We start from the raw sequence: 20,126 nt of genomic DNA, 5'->3' as shown, positions 1-20,126 counted from the left end.
ATATGGTTCTTCATCTGTATGATTGACAGAATATTTATTTGTTGTGGAAACATATATGGATAAACACTGAGATATTAGATAGAATGTGTCTTTATCTTAAAATCCTATTTGGCCATTTCCCCTCCAGGAGTATGTGTTCCGGGTGGACCCACTGACCAGTTTGGGGCTGAACTCGGACAGTATAGTGTGCTACAGAATGGGTGATGTGGTGCGAGCCCACGCCTCTGAACTACCTGAAATGCTGCCCTGTGGCTACCTGGTGGGGGACAACAACGTCATCAGCGTCAACCTCAAAGGTACTAGGATGGCCCAGACTAATGGCATGATGCATTTGACTGTTTCTATTATTGTGTGTTTATGTATTACTGTATGTCCTACATCCTTTTAAGGACATGACCAAACACATTTCCCCTTGCTGGGATAATAACGTTTATTAAATCAAAATACCACAGATATAGGAAGGGCTTTGAGTCATGACCATGAGACCTGACCAGGAACAACCCAGGACCCTGTCTATAGGATGGCACATTTCCAACCATGACAAAATGGAACCCCAGAGGTTTAAATAGAAGGTCCAAAAGCTTCTTAATCCTGACATGACAATACCCTCATGCACTTAGAAAAGCACTTCGGACACTTCAGTCAACTTTCTGCTCCTGAATGGGCAAAGGTGGTGTTTTAAATGGACTAACATCAGCTTCCATTTTTATTCACCAGAGCAAAAGAGTAGACAACACGTCCTTTATTTCACCTGCATGTTGGCTGCTTTATTCCTGTGGTTGTAATGGCCGCTTCTCTCCCATAGTCACAACAGTGGACATCAGCAGGAAAATGTAGTGGGCCAGGCCTGAACTGGGTGCCATTGAATCCGGTGTCAGCACTCTGCACTACAGTTGTGTTTTCACTGGAGGAGTAGTGTCCAAGCTCCCATCCACAGTGAATTATAGTTAGTCTGCAGTCATTGAAGCTGAAATATAGTTACTCTGCAGTCATTGAAGCTGAATTATAGTTACTCTGCAGTCATTGAAGCTGAATTATAGTTACTCTGCAGTCATTGAAGCTGAATTATAGTTACTCTGCAGTCATTTAAGCTGAATTATAGTTACTCTGCAGTCATTGAAGCTGAATTATAGTTACTCTACAGTCATTGAAGCTGAATTATAGTTACTCTGCTGTCATTGAAGCTGAATTATAGTTACTTTGCAGTCATTGAAGCTGAATTATAGTTACTTTGCAGTCATTTAAGCTGAATTATAGTTACTCTGCAGTCATTTAAGCTGAATTATAGTTACTCTGCAGTCATTGAAGCTGAATTGGATCTAAACGACACTGTGTGATCCATCATGAGAAAAGCTGCTTCAATGTCACATTTGAGTAGAGTGTGGCGGGGCATATCACTCAACACGTCTTGGTGTTGGTTCTCCATTTGAATAGACGACTCTAAACAAACTCCTTTGCACCATTCGTATGCTTATTGCTAACCAACACTTATTTGTAGAATGCCGGCCGATGAGCTTGAGATGGTCTCATAAATGTGATTTATTCCGCCAGGGTCTATTAAATGCATCGCTATTCAGCACTAATGAATTGTGTTTCAGGGACTGATTTGTTGTGTAATGTGGTGTGTTGCAGTATGGTCTATAATTGTTCACATTTCAGTGTGACAAACTGCAATTAGCTACACAACCTGAGCAGCTATGTATATTAAAACATGAAATCACAGCCCACTGACCTGCAGCTGACTTCTGGGGCCGTATCAAGCATCTTAGAGTAGGAGTGCTGATCTAGGATCATGTCCCCCCTGTCCATGTATTCTTATTCATTGTGATCGAAAAGGAAAAACCGATCCTAAATCAGCGCTCCTACTCTGAGACGCTTGATACATACGGCACCTGACGTCCCAGTCCGATGTCCCAGAGAGTTGCACCATAAACAATAATCAACTCGTCTTCTCATTTCTCATGATTTATTTTATGTTAACATAATGGATTGGCCATCGCACAGTCACAATGCATTTCATTATTCGATTTGATGTGCTATTACCTGAGTGAATGAACTCACTTAATTAATTCCATTTGTTTTAGAATGGCATGAATTCTATTCAGTCAACACAGGTTGTGAGAGGCTATGATCCATACAGTATACCGTTAGCATGATAATATCCTGTATTATTAGCACCTAGTATCATCAGACAATCACGTCTCCTGCAGGTGTGAAGGAGAACAGCATAGACAGCCTGGTATTTGACACCCTCATCCCCAAGCCCATCATCCAGAGATACCTCAACCTGCTCATGGAGCATCGCCGCATCATCCTCTCTGGCCCCAGCGGCACTGGGAAGTCATTCCTGGCCAGCAAGCTGGCAGAGTTCCTCGTCACCAAGTCTGGTCGAAAGGTCACGGAGAGCAACTTGGCTAGCTTCAACGTGGACCAGAAATCCAGCAAGGTAAGAAAACACTCAGCCAAGAGTATTAAGGAGCTAGTCGCTAAGGAGTCGGCATATTTGTCTATAATCGCCTCGTTTGGCACTGTACAGTATATCAAGGACAGTGGTCCTATTTCAAAGACAAAGTAGCACTTACTGAATAATGGACACATCTTTAAGCTCACTGTGTGTTGTTTCTGTGCAGGACCTGCGTCAGTACCTATCCAGCCTGGCGGAGCAGTGCAACTCTGAGGAGAGCGAGACGGAGCTGCCCACCGTGGTCATACTGGACAACCTCCACCACATCGGCTCGCTCAGCGACATCTTCAACGGATTCCTCAACTACAAGTACCACAAATGGTGAGTGTAGCTCCACCCACCGGCACATGAAGCAATTCTAGCCGCTATAGGATGATGGTGGTGATGATGATGATGGTGGTGGTAATGATCAAATCAAATCAAATCAAATCAAATTTTTTATTGGTCACATGCGCCGAATACAACAAGTGCAGACATTACAGTGAAATGCTTACTTACAGCCCTTAACCAACAGTGCGTTTATTTTAAACAAAAAAAGTAAGAATAAAACAACAACAAAAAAAAAAAAAAAAGTGTTGAGAAAAACAAAGAGCAGAAGTAAAATAAAGTGACAGTAGGGAGGCTATATATACAGGGGGGTAACGGTGCAGAGTCAATGTGCGGGGGCACCGGCTAGTTGAGGTAGTTGAGGTAATATGTACATGTGGGTAGAGTTAAAGTGACTATGCATAAATACTTAACAGAGTAGCAGCAGCGTAAAAAGGATGGGGTGGGGGGGCAGTGCAAATAGTCCGGGTAGCCATGATTAGCTGTTCAGGAGTCTTATGGCTTGTGGGTAGAAGCTGTTGAGAAGTCTTTTGGACCTAGACTTGGCACTCCGGTACCGCTTTGCCGTGCGGTAGCAGAGAGAACAGTCTATGACTAGGGTGGCTGGAGTCTTTGACAATTTTGAGGGCCTTCCTCTGACACCGCCTGGTATAGAGGTCTTGGATGGCAGGGGAGCTTTGCCCCAGTGATGTACTGGGCCGTACGCACTACTCCTCTGTAGTGCCTTGCGGTCAGAGGCCAAGCAGTTGCCATACCAGGCGGTGATGCAACCAGTCAGGATGCTCTCGATGGTGCAGCTGTAGAATTTTTTGAGGATCTGAGGACCCATGCCAAATCTTTTTAGTCTCCTGAGGGGGAATAGGCTTTGTCGTGCCCTCTTCACGACTGTCTTGGTGTGCTTGGACCATGATAGTTCGTTGATGATGATGGTGGTGATGATGGTGGTGATGATGATGGTGGTAATGATGATGGTGGTGATGGTGATGATGTTGGTGATGATGATGGTGGTGATCATGGTGATGATGGTGGTGGTGGTGATGATGATAGTAGTGATGATGATGGTGGTGATGATGGTGATGGTGATGATGTTGGTGATGATGATGGTGGTGGTGGTGGTGGTGGTGATGGTGATGATGGTGGGGGTGATGTTGGTGATGAAGGTGATGGTAGTGGTGATGATGTTGGTGATGATGATGATGGTGGTGATGATGATGGTGGTGATCATGGTGATGATGATGGTAGTGATGATTGTGGTGACCATGGTGATGATGGTGGTGGTGGTGATGATGATGGTAGTGATGATGTTGGTGTTGATGATGATGATAGTGATGGTGATGATGTTGGTGATGATGATGGTAGTGACCATGGTGATGATGGTGGTGGTGGTGATGATGGTGGTGGTGGTGGTGATGGTGATGATGGTGGGGGTGATGTTGGTGATGAAAGTGATGGTAGTGGTGACGATGTTGGTGATGGTAGGGGTGATGTTGGTGATGAAGGTGGTGGTGATGATGATGATGATGATGATGGTGGTGATGGTGATTGTGTCTAACTCAAATACAACAGTTAGAGTTAATGTGTCTATAGTGTGGTGTGGCAGTTTCACTGTGAACACTGAGATTCTATACCAACAACCATGCCATTCGTATTCTATTCAAGATAGTTTACCTACTGTTCCCTGTTAAGCACAATCACTGTTGTGAAAGGAAAGGTAAATATCCTTATTGCCTGGCCCTGGTACGTAACTGCACTGTCCTCAGTATAATTGACTTGCAAATTGTTCTGTGTTGTCTGCAGCCCATATGTGATTGGAACCATGAACCAGGGAGTGTCTTCCTCTCCCAACCTTGAGCTTCACCATAATTTCAGGTATGTGTACCCTCACCAACACTCAGACCAGGATTCAAAAGCTTCATTTGCTCTTTGCTTTGTTTTTTCTGTGCAGACAACGTATTCAAGCAGATTTTTGCTAACTAACATTATTTTGGGGCCTTTTTCAACAATAAGATGTGCTGTGTTATTTAAAAAAGGGTTACTTTTTTGTTGTTGTTGTTGGTAAATCGGTTAAAAATGAATCAGTAGTCAATAGTAGAACTACCAATAAGAACATTGTGATTATGTACAGTATTTCATCAGCATTTCATTCCTGCTTCCACTACTAGAAATAATAATACCACCACCAGGTCTACTGCCAGAAAATAGTTGTGTGGATGTCTTTCAAACCATTGATCTGTCAGTCAACTTCAGATATTACAGATTAGAATGTAGAAGAATACATATTTTATATCCTGGGAGCACAGTAATTAAAGCTGCAATATGTTACTTTTTGGGTGACCAAATTCACAGAGAAATATAGATCTGTCATTCTCATTGAAAGCAAGTCTAAGAAGTGGTAGATCTGTTCTATGTGCGCTATTTCTATGCTTCCCGTTCTTAAGTTGAGTTTTTGCGTCTTTTACTTTGGTTTTGTACACCAGCTTCAAACAGCTGAAAATACAATATTTGTGGTTATGGGAAAGATATTTCACAGCGGTTTAGATGGTACAATGATTCTCTACGCTATACTTGCTTGTTTTGTCACATAAACTGAAATTAGATTAACTATTAGAATTTTTGTAACCAGAAAATGGCAGAGCGATTTCTGCATAGTGCATCTTAAACTTGGCTAATTAGCTTCACTAATTTGACCTGATTTAAATTAGAGGCCTAACACACCTGGTCATTTTTTACGTGACATATTTGAGAAGATAATGAGGTCTAATGTGGCCACAGATATATTTGTCATTGGGTGCAAAATCACTCATTTATTAACATTTTCATCACACTGTTACCATGGAGTGTACAGTAAACAGCCCAGTATTTCATAAAATGCCAGGAGGCCAAATGTTGCACAACCTCCTTCCTGACTATGAGATGTGCAAGCCTCAGAACATGCAGTCATCTTTATTATGACAACTGACGACAGAGCAGTCATCACCAATGGGGCTTTATTTGGGATACAGATTTCAAATATATGCCAAACATCCTTCCTTCAAATGACCTTTCTATGAATGTAATTTAAGGAAGATCCAAAACATCATAATTATCTTTGGGCCAAACTTGCGTGGAATTTCACCTCTGGCCTGCTGGCTCCCCTTCCTCTGCGGAAGCATAGTTCCCGCTCAGCCCAGTCAAAACTGTTCGCTGCTCTGGCACCCCAATGGTGGAACAAGCTCCCTCACGACGCCAGGACAGCGGAGTCACTCACCACCTTCCGGAGACATTTGAAACCCCACCTCTTTAAGGAATACCTGGGATAGGATAAAGTAATCCTTCTACCCCCCCCCCCCAAAAAAAAATTGTAAAGTGGTTATCCCACTGGCTATAGGGTGAATGCACCAATTTGTGAGTCGCTCTGGATAAGAGCGTCTGCTAAATGACGTAAATGTGCCCTTGAGCAAGGCACTTAACCCTAATTGCTCCTGTAAGTCGCTCTGGATAAGAGCGTCTGCTAAATGACTAAAATGTAAAATGTAATGTAATGAATTTCCCTAATGCTGAATTCCAAATCGACCCCTAGTGTCATTCTCCCTGGGCACACACAGATCTGAAAGAATTGTATCGAGGTATAAGAAACATGGTGCTTCTTTCTTTTCGATAGGCTGGTTGGAATAACCACTAGATCCAATCATTTCAGATCTACCAGAATCATGTAGCGCTGTAGCCTCCAATGCAGTCACAGCTGCTCCATAGAGTGTGATGTCTTACATGATGTCTCGTCATCCTTCTCCGTGTCTCCAGGTGGGTGCTGTGTGCCAACCACACAGAGCCAGTCAAGGGTTTCCTGGGCCGATTTCTGCGCAGGAAGCTGATCGAGACGGAGATCGACAGGAACATGCGTAGCAATGACCTCATCAAGATCATCGACTGGATCCCCAAGACGTGGCAGCACCTCAACGGCTTCCTGGAGGCCCACAGCTCCTCAGACGTCACCATCGGTTAGACAATGCGCACACGCACACTTTGAGTTCACATATTTCGAATGATAGTTTGACCATTGCACATATGACACTTAATAAGTGTATTTTGGTGTTATGACTTTGGCTATGTGAGATAATGCCTTGCTCAAACTGAAATGCCCTGCATGGTTGATCCGACGTCTGCATTAGCCATGCAGCATTTACGGTGATATGGCCTCTGCAGAAGTCAGGGCCTTCATACTTCTTGCGCTTCGCGGAGCAGCGCAGAGCTGTTGTCAGTGAGTTTGTGTTTATACAGGACTTCCAGCCCCCACACACCGTCAACCTATCATGTCAATGCGGAGCTATACAGAGCCCTCCGCATTGTAAAAAAAAATTGAGAGGCGCATGGCGATGCGGTACAGAGCTCAATTTGGCTTCTGCGTGCCTCCGTAGGCTCCGCAATTGCGTCACATCATCCATACGGAGCCTCTGACCACATTTTCCAATCAAGCATAAATTGTCTCTGACCCCACCAACCACACTGAATGTGTTGTATTCTGCCTACAGGTCCCAGGCTCTTCCTGTCCTGCCCTATGGATGCAGATGGCTCGCGGGTGTGGTTCACTGACCTATGGAACTACTCCCTGGTGCCCTACCTGCTGGAAGCCGTTAGAGAAGGGCTCCAGGTGGGTACAGACGGAGGTCAAAGGACACAAAGTAGAGGTGTACTGGTGTAGGGTGAAGTAGCCCCTATCATCAGCGTCTATGATTTCTCCCTTCGCTTAACTCATTGCTTGTTTTGTGGCCACCATTACAGCTGTACGGCAAGAGGGCGACGTGGGAGGACCCGTCCAAGTGGGTGAAGGACACCTACCCCTGGAGATCTGCCTCCTTGCAGCACGACAGCCAGGCCCTGCTCCAGTTACGGCCAGAGGACGTGGGCTACGACGGCTACTGCTCCACCAAAGAGGGCGCCTCCTCCAAACAAGTGTCCCAGAGCGACACGGAAGGAGACCCACTGGTAAGGAGAAATTAAAACAAAGCCCTGAAGGTCCAGTATGGGGATTTCATTTCATTTCTGAAGAAGGCCACTGAAGGCCGAAACGTCAATCTTTTAAACTTTGAAAGTCTAATAAAACTACGTATTTTTAATGGTGAGTGAGCGTTGCACCTTTTCCTGTCCAATTATTTAATTTCCTTCAATCATGTTTCGGAGCACCGTGTCAGCGTTAAACATTATTGAAGATAATTAAGTTGCTGCCCTGAACCCTTCTTTCAGCATTTCAGTATTACAGTCCTAGGACTGAGCACCACTTCTTGGTTAGAGAGCCAGCACACCACAATTATTAATATATACATCTTGGTTAGAGAGCCAGCACACCACAATGATGAAGATATACATCTTGGTTAGAGAGCCAGCACACCACAATGATGAAGATATAAATATTGGTTAGAGAGCCAGCACACCACAATTATGAAGTTCTAACTCTAATAGCTGATGTTAGTGACCGTTTTATTTGTACAGTGATAAAAAGTATTTGATCCCCTGCTGATTTTGTACGTGTCACGCCCTGGCTCTGGGGACTCTGAAATGTTGAGCCAGGGTGTGGATTTTCTATGTTTAGTTTTCACTGTGTAGCTTCTATGTTGTGTTTTCTATGTTTTGGTTTCTGTTCTAGATCGTATAGATCTATGTTGGGCAGGGTGGTTCCCAATCAGAGGCAGCTGTTGCTCGTTGTCTCTGATTGGGAGCCATACTTAGGTAGGCTGTTTTCATCTGTTCTTTGTGGGATCTTGTTCCGTGTTGGTTTGTGTTAGACCTAGGACGTCACGTTATCGTTTGTTGTTTTGTTGGTCGTGTGTACACTTAATAAAATAAGTATGTTTGCATTACACGCTGCACCTTGGTCCTCCTCCTTCGACGATCGTGACAGAAGATCCCACCACACCAGGACCAAGCAGCGTGTCCAGGAGCACACGCAGGAGGTAACATTAGTAGATGTCCTCCTCGGTTGGGGGCAGATTACGGAGGAGGAGGCCGTCCGTTGCCGGAGGGCTATGAAGGGGGAGACCCAGGCAGGAGAGGAGAAGCGGCGCCAACCGGGCCGTGGTCGGACAGGCGAGAGGCACCCCCAAAAAATGTTTAGGGGGGGGCACATGGCATGGACGACGGGGCAGCAGGAGGCAGCTACAGGGCGTATTGGGGGATTAGGAGAGGAGGCCACCGGGTTTGGGGGGCCGGAGGGGAGGTTGGCGGAGCCTAGAGGTAGAGCAGAGCCAACTCCCCGTACTCAGGCATGGCAGCGTGAGACTGGGCAGGTTCCGAGGGATGCGGAGCTGCGTACTGTGCCGCGAGTGGTCCGGCACAGTCCGGTACGTCCTGTGCGAGCACCCCGCACGTGTCGTGCGAAGGTGGGCAGGCAGCCAGGACGGAGTGTGCCGGCTCAGCGCTCGTGGCCTCCAGTGCCCCTCCTCGGTCCCGGATATCCTGCGCCAGTGTCACGTGCTGTTATGCCAGTACGTGTACACAGCCCTGTACGTCCTGTGCTGATGCCTCACACAGAGTGTGTGAAGGTAGGCATTCAGCCAGGACGGGTTGTGTCAGCTCTTCGCTCCAGGCCTCCAATCCGTCTCCACAGCCCGGTCCGGCCCGTTCCTGCTCCCCGCACTAAGTTAATGGTGCGCATCGTCAGCCCGGCCCGGCCTGTTCCTGCTCCCCGCACCAAGCCAATGGTGCGCATCGTCAGCCCGGCCCGGCCCGTTCCTGCTCCCCGCACCAAGCTAATGGTGCGCGTCGTCAGCCCGGCCCGGCCTGTTCCTGCCACTCGCACCAAGCCTACGGTGCGCGTCGCCAGCCCGGTCCGGCCTGTTCCTGCTCCCCGCACCAAGCCAATGGTGCGCGTCGTCAGCCCGGTCCGGCCCGTTCCTGCTCCAGCCACCAAGCCAGGGGTGCGCGTCATCAGCCCAGTCCGGCCCGTTCCTGCTCCCTGCACCAAGCCAGGGGTGCGTATCGTCAGTCCGGTCCGGCCCGTTCCTGCTCCACGCACCAAGCCAGGGTGCGCGTCGTCAGCCCAGTCCGGCCCGTTCCTGCTCCCCGCACCAAGCCAGGGGTGCGCACGTCAGTCCGGTCCGGCCCGTTCCTGCTCCACGCACCAAGCCAGGGGTGCGAGTCGTCAGCCCGGTCCGGCCCGTTTCTGCTCCACGCACCAAGCCAGGGGTGCGCGTCGTCAGTCCGGCACAACCCGTGCCTGGGTCACCGGTGCCGGGTCAGGTACCGGTCAGCTGCTCCACATCGGAGCCTAAGCAATCCGCTCCACCGATGTCCAGTCCAGCTCCAGCCAGCGGGGCCAGACCGGACCAGGGGCGCTACGGGGGATTGTTGGAGGGTGGTGGTCAAGCCCGAGCCGGAACCGCCTCCGAGGAGGAATGCCCACCCAGCCCTCCCTGTTCGGGTTATGTTTAGGCGCGGTCGCAGTCCGCGCCTTTGGGGGGTACTGTCACGCCCTGGCTCTGGGGACTCTGAAATGTTGAGCCAGGGTGTGGATTTTCTATGTTTAGTTTTCACTGTGTAGCTTCTATGTTGTGTTTTCTATGTTTTGGTTTCTGTTCTAGATCGTATAGATCTATGTTGGGCAGGGTGGTTCCCAATCAGAGGCAGCTGTTGCTTGTTGTCTCTGATTGGGAGCCATACTTAGGTAGGCTGTTTTCATCTGTTCTTTGTGGGATCTTGTTCCGTGTTGGTTTGTGTTAGACCTAGGACGTCACGTTATCGTTTGTTGTTTTGTTGGTCGTGTGTACACTTAATAAAAATAAGTATGTTTGCATTACACGCTGCACCTTGGTCCTCCTCCTTCGACGATCGTGACAGTACGTTTGCCCACTGACAAAGAAATGATCAGTCTATAATTTTAATGGTAGGTTTATTTGAACAGTGAGAGACAGAATAACAACAACAAAATCCAGAAGAACGCATGTCAAAAATTTTATAAATTGATTTGCATTTTAATGAGGGAAATAAGTATTTGACCCCCTCTCAATCAGAAAGATTTCTGGCTCCCAGGTGTCTTTTATACAGGTAACAAACTGAGATTAGGAGCACACTCTTAAAGGGAGTGCTCCTAATCTCAGTTTGCTACCTGTATAAAAGACACCTATCCACAGAAGCAATCAATCAGATTCCAAACTCTCCACCATGGCCAAGACCAAAGAGCTCTCCAAGGATGTCAGGGACAAGATTGTAGACCTACACAAGGCTGGAATGGACTACAAGACCATCGCCAAGCAGCTTGGTGAGAAGGTGACAACAGTTGGTGCGATTATTCGCAAATGGAAGAAACACAAAATAACTGTCAATCTCCCTCGGCCTGGGGCTCCATGCAAGATCTCACCTCGTGGAGTTGCAATGATCATGAGAACGGTGAGGAATCAGCCCAGAACTACACGGGAGGATCTTGTCAATGATCTCAAGGCAGCTGGGACCATAGTCACCAAGAAAACAATTGGTAACACACTACGCCGTGAAGGACTGAAATCCTGCAGCGCCCGCAAGGTCCCCCTGCTCAAGAAAGCACATATACATGCCCGTCTGAAGTTTGCCAATGAACATCTGAATGATTCAAAGGAGAACTGGGTGTGGTCAAATGAGACCAAAATTTAGCTCTTTGGCATCAACTCAACTCGTCGTGTTTGGAGGAGGAGGAATGCTGCCTATGACCCCAAGAACACCATCCCCACCGTCAAACATGGAGGTGGAAACATTATGCTTTGGGGGTGTTTTTCTGCTAAGGGGACAGGACAACTTCACCGCATCAAAGGGACGACGGACGGGGCCATGTACTGTCAAATCTTGGGTGAGAACCTCCTTCCCTCAGCCAGGGCATTGAAAATGGGTCGTGGATGGGTATTCCAGCATGACAATGACCCAAAACACACGGCCAAGGCAACAAAGGAGTGGCTCAAGAAGAAGCACATTAAGGTCCTGGAGTGGCCTAGCCAGTCTCCAGACCTTAATCCCATAGAAAATCTGTGGAGGGGAGCTGAAGGTTCGAAGTTGCCAAACGTCAGCCTCTAAACCTTAATGACTTGGAGAAGATCTGCAAAGAGGAGTGGGACAAAATCCCTCCTGAGATGTGTGCAAACCTGGTGGCCAACTACAAGAAACGTCTGACCTCTGTGATTGCCAACAAGGGTTTTGCCACCAAGTACTAAGTCATGTTTAGCAGAGGGGTCAAATACTTATTTCCCTAATTAAAATGAAAATCAATTTATAACATTTTTGACATGCGTTTTTCTGGATTTTTTTGATGTTATTCTGTCTCTCACTGTTCAAATAAACCTACCATTAAAATTATAGACTGATCATTTCTTTGTCAGTGGGCAAACGTACAAAATCAGCAGGGGATCAAATACTTTTTTCCCTCACTGTATGTAAAATAGAGTGATATGAAAAGAGAGTTTGACGTTTACTGAAGCTAAGTGAAGTAATAAAAGAAGACCATGTTGGTGGACATATGGTTGTATCTTTTTTTATGGGGAAGACTACGTGTAAAAAAAATATATATATAAATAAATAATAATAAAATACAATAAAAAGAGACATCATTGAGTAAAGGTGGAAGCTAGTTTCCAAGGATACCAACGACAAACGTGATTATCTTTTGAAAGAAGAAAAGAGAAAGGGGGATTTAAACACACAACCCATTTAGCTCTGAAGGGGGGGTTTACACACACAACCCATTTAGCTCTGAAGGGGGATTTAAACACACAACCCATTTAGCTCTGAAGGGGGGGTTTACACACACAACCCATTTAGCTCTGAAGGGGGATTTAAACACACAACCCATTTAGCTCTGAAGGGGGGATATAAATACACAACCCATTTAGCTCTGAAAGGGGGATTTAAACACACAACCCATTTAGCTCTGAAGGGGGATTTAAACACACAACCCATTTAGCTCTGAAGGGGGGATATAAATACACAACCCATTTAGCTCTGAAAGGGGGATTTAAACACACAACCCATTTAGCTCTGAAGGGGGGATTTAAACACACAACCCATTTAGCTCTGAAAGGGGAATTTAAACACACAACCCATTTAGCTCTTAAAGGGGGATTAAAAACACAACCCATTTAGCTCTGAAAGGCGGATTTAAACACACAACCCATTTAGCTCTGAAAGGGGATTTATACACATAACCCATTTAGCTCTGAAATGAGGATTTAAACACACAACCCATTTAGCTCTGAAAGGGGGATTTAAACACAAAACCCATTTAGCTCTGACATTTCAGCAGCTCGTTATTCGGATGACTACACTTTAATTCCACTTTGTGCATGATAACCGGTGCGGTGGGCGATTCCTGGGGAGTTGAATAGGAATGGGCTTTGTCTGCTGGCCACTTAATCCTCAACACATTACTGTGTAATCATCAGAGTAGGCCTGCACGGAGCTGCCCAGCCCTGGCCGCTCGCCACTTTATAGGCCCACTAGGACCATTACAGGGAACATGAAGACCTCTGTGCCAGGTGCTTTCCATATATGGTAGGAATGGGTCACTCCGTTCCTCAGGGGCTCAAGGATCGGCTGGTTTTTCATCTTTCTTTTAAAACCACGTAGACCTGAGGAACCAGGTGTGTGCACTTGTGTGCAATTAAGCGTGAGGCAAGTGGGAAAATCAGCTGACACTCGGGGCCCCTGGTGTCTATCCCTGAGAAAGGGCCACTGCAATGTCACCTTAATGATAAACTTCCCACCAATGATAATACCCTGTCTAATACCTCATAGTTCTGATAGTGGACTTTGAATAGCTATGTGGTGTTGTCTCTCTTTTTGTTAACCAGTCTTTTTATTGGTTGTGTGTTTTCTGTGTTTTCCAGATGAACATGCTAATGAGGCTGCAGGAGGCGGCCAACTACTCCAGCGCGCAGAGCTGTGACAGCGACAGCGCCAGTCACCATGACGACCAGCTGGACTCATCGCTGGAGTCGACGCTCTAGACAAGAGCTCGGAGAGGAGACTTCAGATGGAGTGACGGAGCGGAGCACTTTTCAGCATGGCGTCAGTGTGGCGTCAGCGAGACGTGGCGGCTCGAACGCTTCCAGGCACCCCACACATAAGACAGAGAGATGTGTGTAGTCAGGAGATGTCTGTTAGGGGGGGTCGGGGGGAGTAAACCCTCTTTGACAAAATGGAGGAGAGTTTTGGTGGTTGAGACACATTTCTCAATTTCTCCACTGGATGTGGCATCCCAAGATGCAGGCTGCACGTACACAGTGAGAGACAATTATGTCTGTAGTTCTACACCATAAAACTGGAATTGACATTGTAGTTTTATTTATGTTGATTCACGGTTGTTGTATTAATTACAGATGTTTACAAGGGCAAATTCTGGTTTTGTTTACTATGGTGCTGAACAAAAAAGGCACACATCCCTCCCGTCAAACTCTGACCTCAGACGAGCCACATGGTGCTGGTCCCGTGCCTAAACCTGTCCCTGGTTTACAGGCAACGCCAAGACCCTTGCTACCCCACTCGCCAACAAGCACAAAAAGAGCATTGTGTGTCGCCCAACCAACTGCTACTGTGAAAGAATGGGCGAGTGCCAATGTTACCGTTTGATTTACTGCCAAGTGCACCGTGACGCGTCCGTCCACATCCGCAAACAGAGTCCTTTTGGGCTTTTCACACTAGCAGACCAGTTGTTCACCCCTTTCCTTAAAAGATCGACAGCACTATACCAACAGATGGGTGCTAAAGTGAGTGATGGCTCCTTCAATCCAAGGGCCAGGTCAAGAACAAGCCTGATATTGGTGCTTTCTAACTGCAAAGCTGTGTGATACAGGTGGTGTATTACTTCAGCCTCCCTGCTGACCATCCTGAGTGGATAGGGAATTGACAGGAACACACACTTCCTGACACACAACCATTCAAATGAAGTTGTCCCATATCGTCTCAGTGGGTGCTTTAATCTTAGTATAGTAAAGGAGAGTTTTATAACTACTTTTAGGCCAACATTTCTCACAAATCCTGTCAAAAAGTATGTTGCCCAAAACCCTACACTTTTGTTTATGACAGTAATATTGTACAAGCATAATGGCTGTTATACTGTATTTGCAAGTAGAACTGACCAATTGTATAAAAGTTCAAAGGGGTGGGCATTTATTTGTTGTTGCTTTTACCCAGTTGAGCTGGGTTCACTTGAACTGTCATGAGCACAACCCGACCCTTTTGATTTTATAGCCTAAGGAGCATGTTTTAAGCTTTCTAGGGGGGAACATTTGAAGGAGACTTTTACTTTTACATAACAGCGTGTGTTAGGGACAGAAGCCATTTTGGATTTTGATTGTCCTTCCTCCATTAATGAGTGGGTTGGTTTTGCACAGTTTGAGTGGGGGTGGGGGTGTAAATAATAAAGTATTGCACAGTGAATCAGAGATGCATTCTTCCCTGTTGATGTTATATTACGCTTCACTCGCTGATAATTATTGTACGTTGCAAAAAAAATACAAAATAGAAATGCAAAAACCAACAAGCTGTCAGAAACAGGTGTATGTCTTGTGATGATTGGTTGTCTTGGCTATGCAGGAGGCATACGATGTACAGATATTTTTTTTAAATAACGCTGTATATTAATGTTCACAAAATCACTGATTTGGGGAGCAGAAAATTCAATTTATCAAGAAAAGCAAATCTGGTCATTGTCACAGCTTTCCCTTTTGTGTATTCTCTGGAACTAGTATTTGGTTACTCATCCCCCTAGTCAACAGGCGAAAATTCACTTCACAAAGCATTACACTGTGACATTTATTCACTTCCCAAAGCATTACACTGTAACATTTCTGAAATTACTTTAATTCAGTCTTGTATTCACCGGTTTTAGTAGAATCCAATTTTTTTGTCATCCCATTCCGAGGTACTGTTTGCCTGCTGTTGTGCTATTTACAATTCCAAATAACAGGTGCTACTGGTCAACTAAATCTATCAGATTCCATTTTCTGCAGACAATGTTGTCACAACCTCAGGACAAGCAACAAAGCCTCTTGTCATCACATGGCTGTGACAAATTTATTTTCTGTTTTGTTTTTGCATGCATCATTGTTGGTCTACGCCATCAGCCTGCATCTAAACTTAGAGCCTGACACACCCACATACACACACACACACACACACACTCACACCCATCCATACCCTCACACCCACCCACACACAAACACACATTCACTCACACACACCCACCCACACCCTCTCACCCACCCACACATACACTCACACATTCACTCACACACACTCACTCACACACACCCACACACACTCATGCACGAACGCACACTCTCAAGCACACATGCATGCACACACTGTCGGTAAGACATAGCTTCCTTCCAACACAGCAGAAATCTATTCATGATCACGTGCACTCCTCCCTGCTCCCCTAGTGCACCATCAGTTGCCAAGTTAACCAAAAGTTTTCACAACCCAAACAGTGTACCGTTATGTCATTGTGACACCAATCAATTGCAATTACATCTTAGTTGAAAACATTGCATTTACTACTTTGAGAGAAGAGTTTCTTTTTTGGTGAAACATTTGTCCTTAAATGTTTTATATTTTGTACATTTGTATGTAACATATCGTGTAAATAGACAGAGACAGCGTTTTAAATCATCTGGAGGGATTTTGTAGTCTTTGTAAAGCCCTAATAAATGGTATTTGGTGTCACATGAGCAAACAGAATGTGTGTCCTGTTCTCTCTCATGTCTCTGTTCATTTTTTATCCACTTTCCCATATCTTCCTTCTAGTACAGACTTGGAGATATCCAAAACAAATGTTGAGACACACAACTGGTCTTGACTTTATTTACGGTTGCTCTTCGCTAGTGTGCAGATTTCTATTAACATACATTTGTTTGGTAATTAACTTTGTTTCTGCCAGAGCCAGGACCTGCATCTAGACATACAGCCAAATATTTTTTATAACTAAACCAAGATAGACCACAGCCTGTTGTTTCCAATGGGAACAAATGAGTCATAGTGGGCAGGACAAGCAAGGATGTGGGCAGAGCCAAGCACGAGCTAGCGAGATCCTATTGGAGCATTCTAGCATCATCTGCATATTTCCATTAGGGAACGCCTCCTCTGTGAAGTGTGCGTTGTGCTCATTCTTCTATTTAGACATGCAGCTGTGCACAGGGTTTCCACATAGTTCTGCAGTTATCAGGTACAGTGGCTTGCGAAGGTATTCACCCACCTTGGCATTTTTCCTATTTTGTTGCCTTACAACCTGGAATTAAAATTGATTTTCTGGGGGGTTTGTATCATTTGATTTACACAACATGCCTACCACTTTGAAGATGCAAAATATGTTTTATTGTGAAACAAACAAAAAAACTGAAAACGTGTGTTTTCACATAGTTCTACAGTTATCAGGTAAGTCATGACAGTCAGTGTGTAAAAGTGTATATCCAACCGGCTGAATATACTCTACCTGGAGGCGGTCCTCTAACCCAATGTTACGTTGTAAACCTTTCCCTAATACTAACCCTTACCTCACTGAAACTATGCCTTAACTTAACAGTAACCTAACCCTCATAAAAGAATAATGTTGGGGATTGAAGGTGCTGGCTGGGTAACACTATTATGCCCAATGGATTATGCCACTGTAACTGATTACTGTGCCACTCCAGGGCTTTGCCAACAAGTGTTTGTCTATCATTCAGCTTTGACTTACCTATCCATAAAAATTCACATTTGTGCCCATGTCAGTGAGCTACTGGATGAGTAATGGCCAACCCTGTGAGCCACTTTAGAGCTCTGACTGCAAGTGCTCTTGATCAAATACATATTGGAATACTAAAAAGTTCACTGGTAAAGGACGGTACGTTCACATTCTGTTACTAGTCCCACAAAAGCTGGCCTCAATAAGAAAGATGTCAGCAACTCCAGTTCCAGTTATGATGTTAAATGGTCAATTGTTATTAACAGGGGTTCCTTCAAATGTGTGGTTTCTGAAAGTACAGAATAAAGAGGAATGATTAGTAATTAGAATACAATATCAGGTTATCAGTTATAATAAATAATACAATATAACAATACATTAATATTATGAACTGCTATAATAGTAAGCGCATACATTGACAATGGGATATTCTAAATTGTATCCTCCTCGCGTCCTCTCTCTCTCCTTGCCGCCTCCTCAAAACCCATTGGATGAGAAAGCCAGAGGTCCCGCCCCTCTGACCCTTTCTTCCAATGGGTTTTGAGAAGGGGGTGATGAGAGAGGACATGAGGAGAGTGCAATTGAGAAAAGGCCCTTGAGTTATAAATGCACCAGTAGTTACATAGGGAAACCGGACAATTAATTGGAACCTGATTGGGGAAGAAGGGGAGTGTGAGAGAGGGTTGGAGGTCGGAAATGGCGGCGAGTAGTACGGACGAAATGGAGGACATTTAGATAAAGTTGGTGAAGCAACAGCTGTGCTGGAAAGAGACCAATATGGGTGTCTGTTCTGATGGTATGGAGCGGGAGGATGAGGGTCAAGGACCGGAATGGTCGGTAGTGGAAAGACACAGGAAGAAGAGAGATCATGATACAGAAAGCAGTGGAGTGCCTAGTAAAGAAAGCATAAAGAGGGTCAAAGTAGGAAGCAAGAGTAGTGATGTGTTGGAGTGGAAAGTGGTGATAGTGTTTGATGAGATCACAGGGCCTCACTTACACCCTATCCGACGAACTAATGCCGTAGAGAAAGAGGTAGGTGAAGTGAAATTAGCTTGGTTCATTGGAAATGGTAGATTGTTAATATTGTGTTGTAGCCAGGCTCAGCAAGAGAAGATACTGAAAATGGAAAAGCTTAATGGGAAGAAGATTAAAAGCCATGTCCGTATTGCTTATGCTAGATTGAGGGGAGTCATCACTGGGGTCCCAATATTTATGTCCACTGATGATATTAAAGAAAATGTGAATTGAGGCTGAAAGGTTGATCAGTAGGAAAGAGGGTCAAAGAAGTGAAAGCTTATCAGTGATGTCTTGCCGGGAAAAGTACAGATAGGATTCCTTAGTTTCAATGTTAGAGAATTTGTCCCATATGCACGGTGGTGTTTTAAATGCCAAAGAAGGGGACATGTAGCTGCTTAGTGTAAAGGAAAGAAAAGATGTGGCAAGTGTGGAGGAGCACATGATTACGGGGAATGTGGAAGCAATGTGAAGGTTAAGTGCTGTAATTGTGGGGGAGAACACAGTGCAGCATTTGGTGGATGCCAGGTTCAGAGAGAGGCTAGAGAGGCTCAGAAATATAGGATCAGTCATGATGTATCATATGCAGAGGCCATAAAACAGATTGGTAGAACTACAGTGTGGACTGATGGAGCTTACATGGGTGTACCTGTAGTATGTGTACCAACTGTCGGGGCTGGTGCTTCTGATGGTGTCAAAGGACACTTTGATAATGAATAAAGTTGACTTTTCAGCTTTTATTGGTAAGGTTATCAATACGACTCGGGTTGTGGAAAGCAGAAATGCCAGGTTGAAGCTTATTGTGGAGACAACAAAATAGATATTGGGGGTAACAGATGTTACTGTTGAAATGGTTGTTGACATGCTGAACAATCCTAAGGGTGGAGTGATTCAGCATGATATAGGTCAAGTTTATTGGAGTTGGGGAGGGGTTTTTTGGGGAGGGGGGAGGGTGTGGTAGAAGTTAGGGATTTATTTCGTTTTGAATTTTATTTTCATGGTAATACAGAATTGGACAGATCATGATTGATTGTACATTCCAGCACAGTAGGTGGCAGCATGCACTTTAAACGTTTGTTTGCGGACTGCCATGATATCATAGAAGAAGAAGACACAGAAGAAGAAGAAGAAGAAGAAGAAGAAGAAGAAGAAGAAGAAGAAGAAGAAGAAGAAGAAGAAGAAGAAGAAGAAGAAGAAGAATAAGAAGAAGAAACCAGACTATAAGTGCCACTAGGTGGAGGCAAAGAGTAAGAAGAGAAATTGGCCCAGGGGCGATCGAGGAGGTAGAAACGGAGGAGGGAGGAATCCGGGAGGAAGAGAACGCGCTTGTTTGAAATGGAAAAGCGTTGCGGTAGATGTTGATAAAGAAGAACATCAAGACAAAGCAGCTGCTTTACAAGTGGGATGCACTGTTGAGCGCTACATCCCGAGGGGTTCGTGCTGATTGTACAGAGATTGTGACAGCCGGTTAAATGGAGTCCCTTGACATGGCAAGAACAAGATTTATGTCAGGAGAAGTGCAGTATTATCATAAGGAGAGGAATGGAGGGAAAAAGAGAGGCAGAGTAGGTCTAAGAGAGAGAGGGAGGAAGAGGGTGAGTTTGAGTCGGTTAAAAATGGCGGGGAAAAGGGAGATGGTTTGTTAAAGAAGAATGATAGAAAGCAGAG

At 45.3% G+C, this 20,126-nt stretch overlaps 1 protein-coding gene across 1 annotated transcript in view; it reads left to right on the top strand.

Moving 5' to 3' along the window:
• LOC123483956 (neuron navigator 3-like) overlaps window positions 1-15,823 on the top strand; it is a 59,100-nt gene extending 43,277 nt beyond the window's left edge. Inside the window, exons 25-32 of the mRNA XM_045213896.1 lie at window positions 128-296; window positions 2,211-2,446; window positions 2,631-2,785; window positions 4,589-4,660; window positions 6,572-6,768; window positions 7,300-7,418; window positions 7,550-7,753; window positions 13,609-15,823. Of these exons, the coding sequence (XP_045069831.1) occupies window positions 128-296; window positions 2,211-2,446; window positions 2,631-2,785; window positions 4,589-4,660; window positions 6,572-6,768; window positions 7,300-7,418; window positions 7,550-7,753; window positions 13,609-13,728 (1,272 nt within the window). The 3' untranslated portion in view covers window positions 13,729-15,823. The remainder of the gene's footprint in view (window positions 1-127; window positions 297-2,210; window positions 2,447-2,630; window positions 2,786-4,588; window positions 4,661-6,571; window positions 6,769-7,299; window positions 7,419-7,549; window positions 7,754-13,608) is intronic.
• The last annotated feature ends 4,303 nt before the right edge of the window (window positions 15,824-20,126 follow it).

Source organism: Coregonus clupeaformis, unplaced genomic scaffold (genome assembly GCF_020615455.1).
Source record: "Coregonus clupeaformis isolate EN_2021a unplaced genomic scaffold, ASM2061545v1 scaf0169, whole genome shotgun sequence".
NCBI classification, from domain to species: Eukaryota; Metazoa; Chordata; class Actinopteri; order Salmoniformes; family Salmonidae; genus Coregonus; species Coregonus clupeaformis.
The sequence above is the reverse complement of the archived record's forward strand: the minus strand, read 5'-3'. Positions and strand labels throughout refer to the sequence as shown.